The following is a 19,051-nucleotide window of genomic DNA, read 5'->3' as shown; positions in this document are numbered from 1 at the left end:
GGAAGAGGTGTAATCCAGGTAGCTGTGGAAGTCGGTGGGTTTGTAAAAAATGTCGGTGTCAAGTCGGTCGTCATTAATGGAGATGGAGAGGTCCAGGAAGAGGAGGGAGGTGTCCGAGATGGTCCAGGTAAATTTAAGGTCAGGGTGGAATGTGTTGGTGAAGTTGATGAATTGCTCAACCTCCTCGCGGGAGCATGAGGTGGCGCCAATGCAGTCATCAATGTAACAGAGGAAGAGATGGGGAGTGGTGCCGGTGTAATTACGGAAGATGGACTGTTCTACGTAGCCAACAAAGAGACAGGCAGAGTTGGAGCCCAGGTATTAAAAGCCGACGCATCATACGCCTTCTTAACAATGCTAGCAACCTTGCTGGCAACTTTGAGGGACCTATGGACATGGACCCAAGATCCCTCTGTTCCTCCACGCTGCTAAGAATGTGGTAATGAGTTCCACAGACCTGCCATCCTCTAGCTAAAGAAGTTCCTCTTCGTCTCCATTCCAAAGGGTCATCCATTTAAACTGAGGCTGTGCCCTCAGGTCCTAGTTTCTCCTAGTGGAAACATTTCCTCACATCCACTATATCCAGGCTTCTCAGTATTCTGTCAGTTTCAATGAGATCCTTCGAAATTCCATCGAGTACAGACAGTGTCCTCAGCCGCTCCTCATACAACAAGCCTTCCATTCCTGGGATCATTTTTGTAAACCTCTGATTCCTCTTCAAGACCAGCTCAATCTTCTTGAGGTAGAGGGCCCAAAACTATTCTCAGTATTCCAAATTCGGGTGGCATGTTGACTCAGTGGTTCGCACTCGTGCATCTCAGTGCCAGGGACCCAGGTTCAATTCCACCTCCGGTGACTGTCAGTGTGGAGTTTGCACATTTTCCTCGTGTCTGCGTGGGTTTCCTCTAGGTGCTCCAGTTTCCTCCCACAATCCAAGGATGCGCAGGTCAGGTGAATTGGCCATGCTAAATTGCTCATAGTGTTAGGTGCATTAGTTAGGGGTAAATATGGGGAGTTGGTCTGGTTGGGTTAAATGGATGTAAGGTTTCCTGTGCAATATTTGAAAGATCTTAAATGTTTTGTTTCTTTTCAATTCAGTGCCTGTCAGAATATTAATACACAATGAGCCATAGTAAGTTGTTTTCCAATTTACTGCCTTTGTCATAGAGCCTGAGAAATAATGTTCTGTTCCTATGGGCGTCTTGTATTATGAGGAAAGTATATATGTGGACTTCTCTTCCACAGAGAGGCTTATTTTCTTTATACATTCACAGGATGAGGGGGTCGCTGGCTAGGCAGCATTTATTGCCCATCCCTTATTTCCCAGAGGGCAGTTAAGAGTCAACCACATTACTGTGGGTCTGAAGTCACATGTAGACCAGACCAAGTCAGGATGGCAGTTTCCAGGACATTAGTCAATCAGATGGGTTTTTCAATAATCAGCAATGGATTAACAATGGATTCATGGTCATTGTTAATTTCTTAATTCCAGATACTTATTGAATTCAACTTCCACCATCTTCCATGGCAGGATTTGTACCTGGATCCCCAGAACATTATCTGGGACTCTGGATTAACATTCCAGCAATAATACCACTAGGTCAGCGCCTTCCCTGGGCCATTGAATGTATCTAAGGCCGAGTTAAAATGATTTTTGATTGATTGATAAGAGACTCTAGGATAATGGGGGTAGTCGTGAAAGTGGAGTTGAAGCCACAATCAGATTTGCCATGAACTTGTTGAATAGCAGAGAAGACTCAACTGATTGAATGGGTTACTTCTGCTAGTTCTTGCGTTGTTCTTTATTATCGAAAACTATAATATAATTTAAAACAAGTTAATTGAGTCGCATTTTGAGTGGTTGTACACTGCATTTTCAGTTGCATGAATAACACAGTGGTGTCTCACACTCCATACTGGTTCCATCTGTTACTTGCCTTTTGTGTTACTTCTAAATGCAAAAGAAAACAAAGGAAATAAAAATGGATTAGAACATGATCTGAATAATCAGGGCAACATGCCTTTTATTTAAATTGGTAAAAGAAAGAGGAGAAAAGGAAGGTAATGGTTATGTTTCTTGTCCATTTTTTTAAAAAAAGTTTACCTGAATTTGGAACCTCTTCTTCCTGCTGCTCCCTATGAAAATAATCTTCTCATCTCACAGTAAATAAATTAAAAATAATCTAGTGGCATACACTTTCTTTAGAATAACAAGCCAAAAGGTTCCTAAACTGGTGATGACTAAACGTTCTGGTCGCAGATACACAAGTAATTCTTTGTTCCTGCTGATATATTTTGATAGCTGACTTTAAAGTTGGATTAACTCTTCTAATTTGAGTCCTGCTTAACACCTGACTCCCTCAATTTTTTTTGGATATTTGCGAAGCTGGATTTTAGAAGCAAGGTTTCACAATAATGCCCTTTATATTTGGAGTGACAAATTTGAACAAGCCAAATTAATGGTATGTGCATGGAGCATGAATAGAATTTTGCTCCTCTAGCCTGCTCCACCATTCAATAAGATCTTGGTTGATCTCATTGTAATGTCACTGCACATTCTAGCCTATCCCTGCTAATCTTTCAACCCCATGCTAAATAAGCTAGATCTACCTCTGCTGTAAAGATATTCACGGACTCTGCTTCTGCCACCTTCTCGGAAAGAGAGTCCCAAAGGTTCTCTTTTATTGCCTCATTCCTGTTTTAAATGTGCTCCTGACGTTTTGAAGTGTTCCAGATCGAGGAAAAATTTTCTCTATCTCCACCATGTCAAGACCCAACAGGATTTATATGTGTGAATCAAATTACTGTTCTGAACTTCAGGTAGGTTCCGAAACCATCCAACATTTCCTTATAAAATAACCCATTTATTGCAGGTATCAATCTGGTAAATTTTCTCCAAACTGCTTCAAATGCTTTTAGGTACTTCCTTACATAAGTTGACAAGTACTGTCAGCATTATGTTCCAGGTGCGGTCTCATGAGTATCCTGTATACAGTAATGTTGTACAGGTGAACCTTCTCTCCTTTTTATATCCAATTACCTGGCGATAAATGGTGACATTCTATGAGTTTTACTTGCTGAACCTGCTTCCTGGCATTTTATGATTAATGCACTAGGGCATCCAGATTCCTCTGCATCTCAAATTTTGCAATTTCTCACTATTTTAATAACATGTTTCGAGTTTATTCTTCCTGGAAAAATGGTTAATTTCATGTTTTCCCATGACACATTCCATTTACCAGATCTTTTTTGGAGCCTCTGAATGCTCTGTTCACAACTGAATTTCTTTCTGACTTCTATGTCATCAAAAAATCTTACAATTATACCTTCTGCCCCTTTACGCAAGCCACTTATATAAATTGTAAACGTTTGAGGTCCCAGCATGGGTCTCCTCACTCATTATATCTTGGCAACCTGATCATTTTTTACATGAGTCTTGAGGAGGATTGCCAGGCTAATACATGACAGGGATGGGGGGTATTTATACATCCGAACATGACCTTTCTAAAAGCAAAATATTGCAAATGCTGAAAATTTGAAGTACAACCAAAAAGTGTTGGAAAATCTTGGCTAGTTCTGGCAGTATCTGTAGAGTTAGAAACAGAGTTAACATTTCAAGTCCAGTATGACTATTCTTTGAAACTTATACTGGACTCAAAATGTTAATTTTTTCCTTTTGTCTCTACAGATGCTGCCAGACCTGCTGAGTTTGAAATGAGGGCCCTGTAAGGCTTAAACAGATATTTTTCTAATCAACCTGTTCAGAGATGTTATGATGCATGTCAGGAGCAGGTGGTAGGGACACTACCACTGCATCACAAAAGCCCAAGCTCAAATTGATCACCTTCAGAGTTGGTTGAAAGCACATGAAGTTCATTTGACTTTGCATCTGTGAGACCTGGGTTTAAGTCCCACCTGCTCCAGATGTATCATAATGTGTCTTTAACAGGTTGATTAAAATGTGCAGGTAGTTCTCCTATAACACGTGTTTATTAAATGCGATTTGTCTGTAACGCGATTTATGAGTTGCCGACGTTTTTAATATAAAGTGAACTGTTCGCTGTTACGCGGCACTAGGTGTCATGGTACGTGGAGGTCTAAACTCTGCATTGGCATCATGCGATCAGTCAGCTTGTGCGCTTTCTCCTGAAGAGCTTCATGAAAGCTATTGTGAAATGTTTGTTGGACTTGGGCAAGCATAATGAAAATTTCTCTATAGCCTGAGGATGAGAAGATGGGAGCAATCTGTTAATTTATAAACATACAGTTAAGAGTGAAATTTCACTGGAATTGACTAATGGTAAAAGGACAGTGTTGAGCAATTTGAAACTTGACTTTGTTGTTTGTATTAAGAGCTTTTTTTGTCTTTTTGTTTAAAAAATACATTTAGATGTTAACCAGTATCTGCAGACTTATGTGAATCTGTTTCAGTAAGTAATCACTGTGGTTAACCAACTGCAAAAAAAATACCAGTGCAAGTGTTTGAGCATGGTCAGTCAGCTGCTTAGGGAGACCAGAGTTGGAAACTCTGCACATAGTGGGTGGGGGAGAGACAGGTGGGTGGCACACTGTTACTTTTGGTGCACATGTGGGGATATCCTGAGGAGGGAGAGTAGGCTGTGCAGCTGAGATTCAAGGCTAGTCAGGGTCAGATGTTAGTAAAGGTGAGAGTGAGCGGGGAAGATGTTCCAGGAAATAGTGAGTAAGTAGCAGAGACAAGGTGAGTGTGAGGTATCAATGAGAAGATAGTGGCACTTTCACTGACAGAGTAGAGAAGGTCATTGATCTTCTTCCTACATTCTGTGTGCATTCCATAAGATGATCTGGTCCACATTAGCATGGTTCCAGCAGAATGACGTCATCTGATGGACTGGGAGAAAAGTATGTCCTGCCTCTGCATCATCCCATCCCCATCAGCAGTGTCTCCATGTCCCTGCCCACAAAGAGAGGCACCAATTTTCCATTGTCTACCCCACCCAGGGCCAATATCAAGAACCACACAGAGCAGCTCCAGACTGACAGCTCTTGTCTGAGTGTACAATATCTTTTTAGAGATGGTGCTACACCACAGATGTTGGTCAGTTCTAGGATATCCAGGAAATGGTGGCACATGGTAGAATAGTGCTATAATGTGAGAGTGGGGCAATAAAGGGCAGAATAGCTAATAGATCAGGCAGGTTTGATAAAATAAGGTGATAGATGTCCCCAAGCATTACAATGTGATACCCTCCGAAAAACTTGACAAAACTGATACTCAGCAAAAGAAATTAAGATTCAGCCCTTGATCTATCAAGGCACATTTCATTCTGGGATCTGACTTGTGCAGTGTTACCATTGTTTGGGTTCACAAGATTGGTTAGAATGTAGTGCAGCCAACAGGTATAGATGCTAATCGAGACTAACCAGTTGAAGATTCTGATTAATTGTACTATACAGTACTATACAGCAGGTCAAAATTTACTTAAACTGTGCTTTCCTTTCTGTTAGGTTAACTACTATTTTTGTTTCAGTTTTTACTGATATTTTTGGTGGTTCGCCCCAACCCAGTTTTTCCTATAGGTCCCATAACTTCTATTGTCTATAACACGGCATTGCTACGGTGTTATAGGAGAACTACCTGTACCTAAAATCCCCTTCGGGACAGTGATTGTAACTTGTTCAATAGATGATTGATTAATTTGATGGTGGCTTGTCAAAATAATATAAAATACTGAACATATCCAGATGGGAAGGGGTGGTTGAACTGTTGGTATGGCAGTGCTCTGTTTATGCTGTTTTTGCCTAGCTTCCAATTTTTTCCAACGGCCAGTCTCGAGGTGCTTAAAACCTTCCTGGATGCTGCTCCTCCTCTTTGGATGGTCTCGGGCCAGTGATTCCCAGGTGTCTGTGGGAATGCTGCACTTTGACAGTGATGCCTTGAAGGTATCATTGAAGCACTTCCTGTGCCCCCCTGGGGCTCGCCTGCCATTTCAGAGCTGGGAGAAGAGCACCTGCTTGAAGAGTCTTGTGTCAGTCATGCGGACGACATGTCCAGCTTAATTCATCATGAGGATTGGTGCATATATAAGTAAGGGGAGTTAGGAAGTTCAGAGAGCAGGCTGGAGTTTGTATTGAACTATGAAATAAAAATTTAGTAGTTGAGGCGACAGACTGCTGCTTCTGCTTCAGTAAATGGATGACTAGCAACATTAGACAGTGTGTAACTTTTGCTTTAATTTTATCCCATATGTCCCATGCAATTTTGCAGTATACTGCTAGACACCTCTGTGAGTTTGTGTCTTTTCCTGCACTTAAGGCTATCTTAAAACTTTTTTTTACTACTAGGGAACAAATAAACAATAAATTTTCTTAGTACCAACTGAGCTGTGCAACATATATTTATAATTCTTAGGCATGTCCATGCATTAGAAATGTTATTGAAGTATTTATAGTGCTATTGTACTCAACGGGCCATAAAAACAATTTATCTAAATACAGTGATTCTTTGAAATTTTTAGGATGCATTCGTACTTATTGAGCTAGTTATGTTCATTGACAAATATTTATCAATGAACCTTAATTTATGTTACAGATAATGCATTCACTCAAAGATATATTTTGTCTTCGTAATGTTTGGTTTTTCAGGTAGTGGAGACCAGCAAGAGAGTTATCTTTCATTGCAGCACCAACTATCAGTCCAATCAAGGGCAGCATGCATTAAAAGTATGTGCAGAATTGGGACAGATAATTTCATCTTTCCAGTTAAGCAAACTGAGTGTAGGATGCTGATTAAACAAAGATGTTAAAGATCAATATACCATTGAAATAGATAGGATTTAGCACTTGATTAATTTCCTTTTGTCTGATTCTGCAGTTGAGATGTCTGTTGCTCATTTTTCATACATTTCTTCTATTTTCCATACATTTAAACAGCGACGTGTGAAATTCTGCTGGGAATTCTGCAGATATTTCTTCTTTAAATCCATTAGTCAGAACTTGTAGATATGTGGGCACTCTTGTAGGTCAGGCGACTTCAGCTATTTTTAAAAGTCATATCCTAGTTCATTTAAAGTTTTCTCTCAATCAAAAATCAGAGAAATTAAGGCAGTCAATACGGCTAAAGATTAGTAGTCCATATATTACAACGTCATGGCAGTACCAATATTAAATAGAAATTTATGAAATTGATCATTAAATATACTTTGTTGCTGATTTATGCCAAGGTTAGGCATTGTTACACTTAACAGATAAAACGAGTCTTTTGTAAGATTTTGGTGCTCGCTTTAACTTTAATTGCACCGCCTATGTCAATTATAATTATAGATTTACAGACGTTTCAAAGAACCAATCTAAAGTTCACTAGTCCTAATTAGAAAAATCAATTCCAGGTTCAAATATATTTTCACAAATTTCACAGAATTTATTAAGTCTATTTTAACAAGTGCAAAAGAAATTATAATGGACAAAAGCTGTGGTTTGCTGCCTATCCATATAAAGGTGACAGTTCACAATGCTGGTTTGACTGGGCACAAGGCCTTTTCCTCTTTTTCTATATCTGCAGTGATTCTGCCCTCCCTGTTCGTTCTTGTGAATTGAACCACTGAAAACCAGGTATTAACCCTGGCTAGCAACTACCCAGTGCATAACCAAATGCTTCCGAAACTCTTAACTGACTTTTATTAGTGTATGAACGGTTCATGGTCAGTCTTGGACTTGCTAGATAGTCTGTACTTATGCCTGATTGGTTTCTTTAAAAGAAAAGGTCGTTTTACAGACATCACCTCCTACTGTCTCCTTATTTATTCTTTAGCATGTCAAATATTTTACATAGTTAAAAATCGCACACCAGGTTATAGTCTAACAGGTTTAATTGGAAGCATTAGCTTTTGGAGCGTAGGTGGTCATAGGATCACTCTTTTATAGTAGCTCTTAGTTTATCAATTCCATAGATGTTTGCCTAGATAGGTTGGCACCAGTGAACATTTAATGTGCTTGCTTAGAGTACATTGTGCCACTTCCTAATGATTAACTACCATCTCAAACATCACATCTAAGAATTCTGGAAATTCTGTCAATATCCTTCAGTTACAAAAATCATGGTGTGGAGATGCCAATGTTGGACTGGGTTAGACAAGGTCAAAAACCACCCAACATCAGGTTGTAGTCCAACAGGTTTATTTGAAATCACGATCTTTTGGAGCTTGCTCCTTCTTCAGGTGCTAATGCGAGAGGGAGACCTTAGACTCAGAATTTATAAGTAAAAGATCAAAAGGTCATACAACTGATGCGGATGAATTGAACATATCTGAGATGGCTGTTAAAATCTTTAGTCAGGTAGAATGGATTGATATGCAATTGATAGAATTTCTTTCAAGTCACTGCTCAGAGATAACAAGGTTTTATCAGTAAAAGAGGTGACATCTCAGGTCAGACACTGATGTCACCTTTTTTATACTGATAAAACCCAATCGAAATCTACGCCTCCATTTTAACTGATTAAAGATTTAACAGCCATCTTAGGTGTGTTCAATTTGTTCACATCAATTGTATGACCCTTTGATCTTTTACTTATAGATTTTGTGTCTAAGGTCTCCCTCTCTCATTAGCACCTCAAGAAGAAGCGAGGCTCTGAAAGCTTGTGTTTTCAAATAAACCTGTTAGATTATAACCTGCTGTTGTGACTTTTGACCTTATACAAAAACCATGTATATAAATACAAAAATTGTTTTAACAACCGACCACAATTAAACAGAATATAATTTAGCTCGTCACTTACTTAAGCAAATCAAAATGATTAATTGGTCAAAAAATTGCTCAATCCTGCGCTTACAGTCATAGAGTTATACAGCACAGAAACAGACCCCAGGTGTCCACCTCGGCCATTCCAACCAGATATTCTGAATATTTATAGTCCCATTTGGCACGTATCCCTCTAAACTTTCTGATGTACCCATCCAGATGCCTTTTAAATGTCGTTATTGTACCAGCCTCCAACACTTTCTTTGGCAACTCATTCCATATGCACACCACCCTTTGTGTGAAAAGGTTGCCCCATAGATCCCTTTTAAATCTTTCCCCTCTCACTTTAAACCAATACCCTCTAGATGTGGATTCTCCTGGCCTGGGAAAAAGACCTTTGCAACTTATCCTGTTATCTGGTTTCTCCTTAAAACAAGTTAGACAACTCCGATCAGAATGTTATGAATGAATTTGCACAGGTGTCACATAATCCCAAAGCAATCAAATCAATGCGAACACAAGCCTGTACCAATGCAAAGCAGTCCCAAATTTGTTAGGAACAAAGTTACAATGACCTTTAATATTAAACATACTATCTCTAATCCTATTTGGTCCCTTAAGGTTGCAATTCTTCCTGAATCTCTTGTAGATTTATACAGTCACTCCCTCTCTCTGGCGCTGTTTCTGGGTCTGCAAAGCCGCTTTCTTCCTCTCTTTCTCTCGCTCTCTCTCTGTTTGGTTAGCTGGTCTCTGCCTCTTGCTATGCTGGTCTCCTCAGAAGATTGCAAGAGCTTCCAGGAGGTAGGTCTACAGGTGAATCCTGTTTTTATACTTTTTGGATGTTTTTTTGGAACTTTCTATATTTGTGGCCAATCAGGGAGATACACTTAATAGATTGAAACAGAGTCAATCATTTGGATGGCATGCTGCAGTCTTTGTGTAGCAGGACTTGGTGCCTTTCTGTCTGGCCCTCATATTTTGAGTGGATAAATTGTTGAGGGTATGTCTGACCAAGATAACTGTTGCCTTTTACATAATGCTAATGTCATCAGCATCTGGCTGCTGTGTTTACATTGCATCTGGTTTGTGTGTTTTGTGATTTCAGAGTTACTTGGCCAGAGTACCCAGCATCCCTTACTGTTTGGCCAAGTTAGCAATCTGTCTGTGTTTTAGAAGCCAGGAGGCTGCTACGATCTTATCCATACCTCTCATGGTTTTGAAAATCTCAATAAGATTCACCTGACGGCCTCCAATACTCCAAAGAAAATAGCTCCAATCTATTCAACCTCTCCCTATAGCTCAAACCCTCCAATCGTGGCAACATCCTTGTAAATCTCTTCAGCATCCTTTCTAGTTTAGTATGATCTTTCTTATAGCAGGGACACCAGAATTGAACGCAGTATTCCAAAATAGGTCAAACCAAATGTCCTGTGGGCTGCAACGTGACATCCCAACTCCTGTAATCAATGTACTGACCAATGAAGGCAAGTGTACCAAGCACCTTTTTCACTAGCCTGTCTTCCTGCAACTCCACCTTCAAGGAACCATGGAACTGCACCCGAAGGTCTCTTTGTTCAGCAACACTCCTCAGAACCCTACCGTTATTTATATAAATCCATATATATGATTTGTTTTACCAAAATGCAACACCTCACATTTATCTAAATTAAACTCCATCTGCCACTCCTCGTCCCATCTGTACTTGGTCTCCATTAATGTTGTGTGATGCCTTCCTGTTTATTCTCAATGCACTGCTGTTCCTATTGGATTCTTTGAGTTACTGTTCTCTGTATGGAGGCTGTTCACCATCTGGAAAATCCTGTATACAAAAATGGAATGTCCTCTGAACAATCTCAGATTAATTTATAATTCTGATTCAACAGTAGACCATTCCGCTATCGTAGAGTTTACTTATATGATTTAATCCAAGCCCAGAAAATTTATAATTGTCTTATTTGTAATTCTGTGTAGTTTGACATAAATTTGGAAAGAATGTAAATGGGAAAGCAGTGGTAAAAATGCACAATATCATGACAACCTAACTGCAGCAGGTCAGCGTGCACCTGGTTTTGTGGAAACTAGCATTTTACTCTGTAAAAGGTGAACATTTGACTTGCATACGTGATTACTCAACTTGCCAACATGTTTAGGCACAATAGGGCAAGGGATCTTCATGGTCTGTCACCCTTGTACTCTGTGTTTCTTTTCTAGAAATCTTCCCTTGTTATCATGCAGCAGAGATGTTGTTTCATGTGAAATTAATGTGCATATTTTTCTGCTGCCCTTTGTAATATGTTCTTGAATGTCATGAAGAAAAGTAAACACTTTGCATTCTTCTGCGTAACAAATATGAATTAATTTTGATACATTAGCAAATCATGAATGGTAGAACAAAAAATGATCCAGTAAATGGAACCTTTCAGAGCTGAAAAATGTGTTGCTGGAAAAGCGCAGCAGGTCAGGCAGCATCGAAGGAGCAGGAGAATCGCCGTTTCGGGCATAAGCCCTTCTTCAGGAATGAGGAGGGTGTGCCAAGCAGGCTAAGATAAAAGGTAGGGCGGAGGGACTTGGGGGAGGGGCGTTGGGAATACGATAAGTGGAAGGAGGTTAAGGTGAGGGTGATAGGGTGGGGGCGGAGAGGTCGGGAAGAAGATTAAGACCCTTTCAGAACACTTTCAACTGGTCAAACTGTCTCCTTTTTCCCGAATTCTGATCCACAATCATTCACATTGTAGCTCTGAATAGATTGCATCTCAGATCAGGAAGAATTGTATATGGTATAGAAACTAAATATTGTATTGATGGTGTTGAGAATTGTCAGTGGAGAACTTTCAATTGCATTATGTTGCTGTTGTTATAATCTATACAGTGTATGCTGCACTGAGATGGGAGTCTGCTGTTGGACACTGCTGTTGTAATTATTTTGCATTTAATTTTTTCCCATCACTTGCCTGTTTTGTTGACATTTGTAGTGATCACAAATCAGCGTCCAGAATTTAACTGCCTTCATACCAGACAGTCCCGTCATGGTCTCACAATGAGAATGTATGTAGCCTGTCTCTTGGCCTTGCTTCTGGCATCACTACCTGGTTTCCATCACCCAGCTTTGTCTCACCCTGGCTTTGCTTCCAGGCAATATGGGCCCCCAGCCTTGTCTTCCACCATATTGCATCTCATGCCTCTCTCTCTTCCCTGCCAAGACTCTCCCCTTAATAGCTTGCTGCACTTTTTAAAAATTCAGTTGGGGAATGTGGGCATCGCTTGTTGGCTAGTCCTTATTGCCTGTCCTTAGTTACTCTTGAGAAGGTGATGGTGATCTGACATCTTGAACCGCTAAGGTATGTAGATCTACACTGCCCTTAGGGAGAGAATTGTAGGGTTCTGATCCAATGACACTGAAGGAACAGCAATATATTTCCAAGTCAGGATGGTTGGAGGAGAACTTTGCAGGTAGTTGTGTTGCCATGTATCTGTTGCCTTTTTCCTTCTAAATGGTAGCAGTTGTGGGTTTGGAATGTGCTGTTTGATGAATTTATGCAGATGATAGACACTGTTGCCACTGAGTGTTGGTGCTGAGAGGATGAATGTTTGTGAATGTGATGCTTTGCCCTGGATGTTTTCAAGCTTCTTGAATGTTGTTTGAGCTGCTCTCATCCAGGCAAGTGCAAAATATTCCATCACACTCCTGACTTGTGCCTTGCAGGTGAGGGACAGAATTTGCAGAGGTGAGGTGAGTTACTCAAAAGTTAGGCTTCTACCTTTTTAAAGTCATAGAGATATACAACACAGAAACAGACCCTTCAACCCAAGTCATCCATGCCGACCACCTATCATAAATTAATCCCATCCCATTTGTCAGCTTTTGGCCCAAATGCCTCTAAACAACTCCTTTTCATATATCCATCAACATGCCTTTTAAATGCTGTAATTGTACCAGTGTCCACCGCTTCTTCTAGCAGCTCATTCATACACGCACCACCCTCTGTGTGAAAATGTTGCCCCTTAGGTCCCTTTTAAATCTTGCCCCTCTCACCTTAAACCTATGCCCTCTAACTTTGGACTGTCTATGGACCTTGTCTATTTACCCTATCCATGCTCCTCATGATCTTATGGAGCTCTAAGGTCATCCTTCAGCCTCCCTTTAGCTCAAACCCTCCAACCCTAGCAACATCCTTGTCAATCTTTTGTGAGCCCTTTCAAGTTTCACAACATCCTTCCTGCATCAGGAGGAGCAGAAATGCGCACACTATTCCAAAAGAGGCCTAACCAATGTCCTGTACAGCCTCAACATGTCCTCCTAACTCCTATACTCAATATATTGATCAATAAAGGCAAACATACCAAATGCTGCCTTCACTATCCGCTCTACCTGCGACTACAACTCCACTTTCAAGGAGCTATGCACCTGCACTTCAAGGTGTCTTTATTCAGCAACACTCCCCAGGACCTTACCATTAAGTGTATGAGTCCTGCGTGATTTGCTTTTCCAAATGTAGCACCTTACATTAAATTAAACTCCAGCTGCCACTGCGCACAGCCTGTTGGCCCACCTGATCAAGATCCAGTTGTACTCTGAGGTAACCTTCTTTGCTATCTGCTACACCTCCAATTTTGTTGTCATCTGCAAACTTACAAGCCATACCGCCTACATTCACATCCAAATCATGTATATAAATGACGAAAAGCAGTGGCCCCAGCACCAAACCTTGTGGCACACCACTGCTTGCACTCCATTAAATTTGATCTTGATGTCAAGGATAGTTACTCTTACCTCACCTCTGGAATTCACTACTTTTGTCTATGTTTGAATAAGCCTTAAATGAGATCAGAAGTTGAATGGCCTTGGTGGAACCCAAACTGAATGTCACTGAACTGGTTATTGCTGAGTAAGTACTGCTTGAGGTTGATGGCCTCTTTCTTCACTTTAACTATCAAGAGAATTGGCCAGGTTGGATTTCTCGCGAAGGACTAGTGGACCCAAAATGTAAACTCTTGATTTCTCTCCACAGGTGTAGCCAGGCCTGCTGTGTTTTTCCATCAATTTCTGTTTGCTTTTGTTTTGGATTTCTCCTGCATTTTATATTCAGGATACATGTGGACAATTTTCCATTTTGTCATGTAGATGCCAGTGTTGTAGTTGTCCTGACTGTTAAGTTCTGGACAAAAGTCTTCAGGACTAATACTGGAATATTGTCAAGTGTCCATAGCTTTTGCTGTATACAGTGCCTCCAGCCATTGCTTGCTCTCATATGGAGTGAATCAAATTGACTGAAGATTGGCATCAATGATTTTCAACACTGAGAATGGCCGTTGTGGTCTGCAAAAGGTCAGGGTGCTCTAAACCTCACTGAAGCTGCATAAACATTTCTGATTAAAGTGGAGGAAGGCACTGTTTTGTTCAGAGCCATGCATCCTCTGTGAAGACAACAGTACAGCTGCAATCATGTGGCAGGGACAGTTGATGCCAAAGTAACCCTGTGCACAGACTAAAGGATTTCCACAACCACTGCCATTTATTAGATTTGCCCTATAATTTGAGACAGCGGCATCTGAACCTCGAGGTTTATGTGACTTTTTAGTCTGTATCCTTCTGTCCTGAAATATATAATGAACGCACTCATGCTGCCTCAGTAAGAAGAGATGCTTACCTAGTTGCTAGCGAGCACAAACTTCAAGATTACAGCTTTTCCATAATTAAATGCAAGCTGTCTGACTATTTGAGAAGACCGTGTCAAATAGAAATGCCACTCTGATGTAGGAAGCACCTTCTTTGGATTCATTTTCAGCATGGTGGAAGAACTAATTAATGATTCTTCACAGTATCTTCACCATGCTCATTTCAGGTATGAGAGTTCTGTTCTCCTATTAAAACCAGTAGAATTACTTATATCATCAATCTTTAAATTAATTCAGTGCTCTATCTAGTAATGCAGCTGCTTTGAGCTTTTATATTTAACAGTTAAGCTTGAGAGGATTAGTAATGTAAAGAACCTTTCTTGTGTTTTGAAGAAATTACCATCTCGTTACCACATCATTGAGTGCCAAATATGGTTTGCTTCTTGCAGCAAGGAAAAAGGCTTTCTTATACACACACAAATGGAGTATAACAGATCATGATGTGGTCCTTTGGGTAAAAGCTTAATTGGGTACTTGAATCTTACCAAGATGCACTAAGGAATCATTCGAATTCCTAATGTTGGACAAGTTATGTGCTCATTTGATGAATAGCAACAAGCGTTTTCATAAATTTTATCTTATTGACATTTTTATAATTAGTGAAAAATTATATTTTGTCATTGGTTGTTAATATTTTACATTTGAAGTTCAATTATTTTTATGTTTCTTGAATCTCCCAATAGTGGTCTTATGTTTTGATTTTTGCATTACATTGTGCCAGATCAACATTCATCTTGGTTGTGCAGATTGACCATAGAAACATAGAATTTAGGAGCAGGACATAAATATTCACCCCTCTGAGTCTATTCCACTACTCAGTAACATTCTGACAGATCTGGTTGTGGTTTCAATTCCAATTTCTTATCTGCTCCTATAATCCTTGACTTCCTTGTCTATCAAATATTGAAAGCATCATAATAATAGATTACAAGCTACAAAGAAAGGGTGTAGGCGATTGTCAATAACCATGACAATGGTCATAATCACAAATTACACATGGGTATATTGAACTTTTAAATGCAATATGTATTTTTTTATATGAAAGACATACAAGTAAAAAGATGCAATATCATCAATACTTAAGGGTAGATGTTCACCAGAATCCCTGATGAAGATGTAAATTCAGCGGGGGTCTTGGGAAGTCCCTGTATGGATTACATTATGTCTCGAGGGGAGCCATGGAATGTTGCATGTGTGAAGGGAACTTCAAGCAACAACACTTCAAAGAGAAAGATGCTATTCAAAAAAGAGAACTGTCATCTCTTGTGGACATGATGTGGAGATGCCGGTGTTGGACTGGGGTGGACAAGGTTAAAAATCGCACAACATTTAGGTTATGGACCAACAGGTTTATTTGGAAGTACAAACTTTCGGAGCGCTGCTCCTTTGTCAGGTAGCTACTGACGAAGGAGCACTGCTCCGAAAGCTTGTCCTTCAAAATAAACCTGTTGGACTCTAACCAAATGTTGTGTGATTTTCAACCATCTGCTGTGGATACAGAGATAATGAGGGACTGATTGCTCCTTTCAACCAGAAAACCAGTCTGGGCTGTGAATCAGTCAGTGGACATGATATAAATTGAAAGAAAGGCAATTTTAGATGAAAGACTTGTATACGCCTGGAAAGATAAAACACAAATAAGAAAGGGGAATGGAAACCAGGGATTTTGGTTTTTGTCTACTGGATTTCAGTGCGCTAACTTGTGGTTCAGGTTCCATCGTAAAGAGTGCTACAAACTTTCCTGAATAATAATTGATATTAAACAATAAAAATATAAAGTATTATCCACTCATACCAAACTATAATTCTCTCTCAAGCTATTAAAGAGTCAAAATTATAACGTTTTATTATAATACCTGTCGCTACTCATATGAGTTCATATCTTGTTCACATGCAGGATTAGAAGTTTTCCTTGCTGCATCCTGGTAACATTCAAGTAATCAATTAAATTATGTGTACAGGTAAAAATAAATGAATTCTGTCGTTCTCCTAACATCAAGTCAAGTCAGCAAAGTCACTGTTCAAAGTAAACAGTGGCAAAACTGCTTTTGATTCACAGCAGATCCAAGGATCTCCAAAATATTCAACTACCAAGGTCAACATGATCTGAATCACCCACCTTAACTGCCAAAGCATTTCATGGTGTATTCTCCAATGACTGATTGTAATAATGACTTCATAAGGTATTCTGGTAAACATCTACCCTTAAATATTGATGATATTGCATATTGCAGACAAGGACAGGGAAACTTCTCTTTTTTTTTAAAGTTACAGGGAAATCCATAGAAAATTGCCTCTTTCTAGTTTTGTTGAAACAACAAGATTAGAAAGAAAGAGGAGGAAAGGTTTGGTTTGTCAGATTCAATAAGGTAAACTTTATTAAGAGTCTGGATAAATGATAGTAAGCAAGTAAATATTGAGATAGGACATGTTCACTTGTCATTGCATGCACTTTCATATGTGCAGTACTTGTTAACCAAGCTGAAACATTCAGGAAAGAATTGCAGTTACTAAGTTAGTGGTATCCAAAATAATTGATATAGGTGCAGAAATACAGTTATCTGCAAAGTAATTTATTTCTCCTAGCTTTTGTTTTCTGTTCCTTATTCAAAAGTTTTCTTTGCTTCTAGATGTCTTTAAAATTTCAAACTCGACCTTTTATGCAATCCGTTTGTGTATCTCCTGAATAAAGTTACATAAAATTGATTAGGTTAACTGCTCGAAGACGCACACAACCTACATTTATATAACACTTTTCACATCCTCAAGATATCAGCTGCCATCCAATTACTTCTGAAGTGTAATTATTTCTCACTTTGTAGATAAATATGGCATATTGTTGTATGTAGCAGGTTCTCACAAAAAAAAAATGACAAGTTAAATTTATTTTGTGTGTGTTGGTTAATGGAGAAAATTTGGACAGGATATAGAAAATTCTCCTTTTCAACTAAAGCTTTTTTTCCATATTCATTTGAATGGGCAGATACCCCACAAACTAATATTCCTTCTGACAGGACCTCCAGTAATGATAATTACTACAATAAAGTGTCAGCTCAATTTTAGAGAGGGGCCAGTATCTTTTAACTGAGGGAAGAGTGCTACTACTTGTAATTTGGAGAGAACTTTTGGCAAGAATGGTCCTTCAATTTGTTGATAAATGCACTGAGATTTTGTAAAATGGTTTTGTTTTGACCTCAGGTTTTTCCCATCTGATGAGAAGAAAAAGCAAGGGTGCCAGCGGGAGAATGAAATCCTGATCCAGCGGCGAAAGGACCAGGTGCAACCAGGAGGAACTGCCATCAGTGTAACAGTGCCTTATCGAGTGATAGACCAACCTCTTAAACTTTTGCCACAAGACTGGTATGTAGGCCAATGTTTTTAGATAATACATTGAGTGATATTGTCACAATTGCTTTAAAATTTATCTTTTGCTTAACTATACATGCAGATCATGACTACTGTTTTTCTCAGCAGTTCAATAATGATTGAAAGAAGGTACAATGTTTGCACATGGTTTTGTGTACGTTTACAAGATTGAAAGCCAATTAACTCTCACTCTGTTGTTAATACTGGACTTTTTAAAATGCAAATGTAGAAATCCTCTAACAAATGTCAATTCATGAACATTGAGAAAGATTAATAGGGTTGAAAAACGCATACTACAGCTCCTGGGGGTGGGGGCAAATATCCAAAAGATGTGATTCCCTTTTATCCTGAGGTTTTTTTGTCTACACAAGGTATCATTCATAGAAGAGTAAACGCATTTCCCAAGATTTTTAGTACTCTGAGAAGGTATACAAAAATAACTATTTTATCCCCTCTGGGAGTTAATTCTCCATTTTACAGCAGCAGTATAGCTGAGATTAGAAACCTGATTGTATATAAAGTCAAGATGTAAACCGGCCGTTTACTATTCTCTATTCAATAACTAGTTACATTATCTTTAAGCAACAAATACTGGTTGCACTCCTGGCTGACTGGTCGATACATTGTTGTAATGTTAACCTTTAATTAGGAGCCAGGTCTGAGCAGTACAGCTAATGCTTTGGCTGTGCTCACCATGCTAAGAAATACGTTACTGGAAATTTCAACACTACGATAAATTGGTGACTTACTCATGGCCTTATCACCCACATGCCTGAGATTCTGATGTCAAGTAAGAATCTGTTCACTTTTTTTAAGAGCTGAGTAATATATGGTAGCTGAAATAGGCACAATAAACTTCAATTAAGAACTAAGTATATCCAATTTTGCCGAAACAACATGATGTTTGCACCATATTTTAAAATCTGGCCATTCCATTTTCCCATGTCATATGGAAGCAGTTTATTCTCTCTGTAGCAACTTGCAGAAAATGAGTGATGAAAGTAGAGAAGGTTAGTGGCGGTAATATATGGACTGAAGATGTAAGCATGTCACACCTCCTCAAACACTTACACCGAACACCTCATCCCCACACTCTCGCCCAGAACCTCCCCTCATACATACATAATTAATACTTACCCCCACATGCACCCCTAATACCTGTCCTCACAGTCACATCCCATTACCTCACCCCAAACGCACTCACATCCATACCAACTATCCACACACACACACACACACACACACACCCAACACTTTCCTCACAAACTCACACCCCACATCTCCCCCAACA

The 19,051-nt window shown here is 39.4% G+C and overlaps 1 protein-coding gene across 1 annotated transcript in view; it reads left to right on the top strand.

Moving 5' to 3' along the window:
• The window catches only part of cdc73 (cell division cycle 73, Paf1/RNA polymerase II complex component, homolog (S. cerevisiae)), a 319,379-nt gene that overhangs the window by 271,695 nt on the left and 28,633 nt on the right, over positions 1-19,051 (top strand). Inside the window, exon 14 of the mRNA XM_043699805.1 lies at positions 17,593-17,754. Coding sequence (XP_043555740.1) covers positions 17,593-17,754 — 162 coding nt within the window. The remainder of the gene's footprint in view (positions 1-17,592; positions 17,755-19,051) is intronic.

This window comes from Chiloscyllium plagiosum, chromosome 11 (genome assembly GCF_004010195.1).
Source record: "Chiloscyllium plagiosum isolate BGI_BamShark_2017 chromosome 11, ASM401019v2, whole genome shotgun sequence".
Lineage (NCBI taxonomy): Eukaryota > Metazoa > Chordata > Chondrichthyes > Orectolobiformes > Hemiscylliidae > Chiloscyllium > Chiloscyllium plagiosum.
Note: the sequence above shows the minus strand (reverse complement) of the source record. Positions and strands in the feature narration are given on the sequence as shown.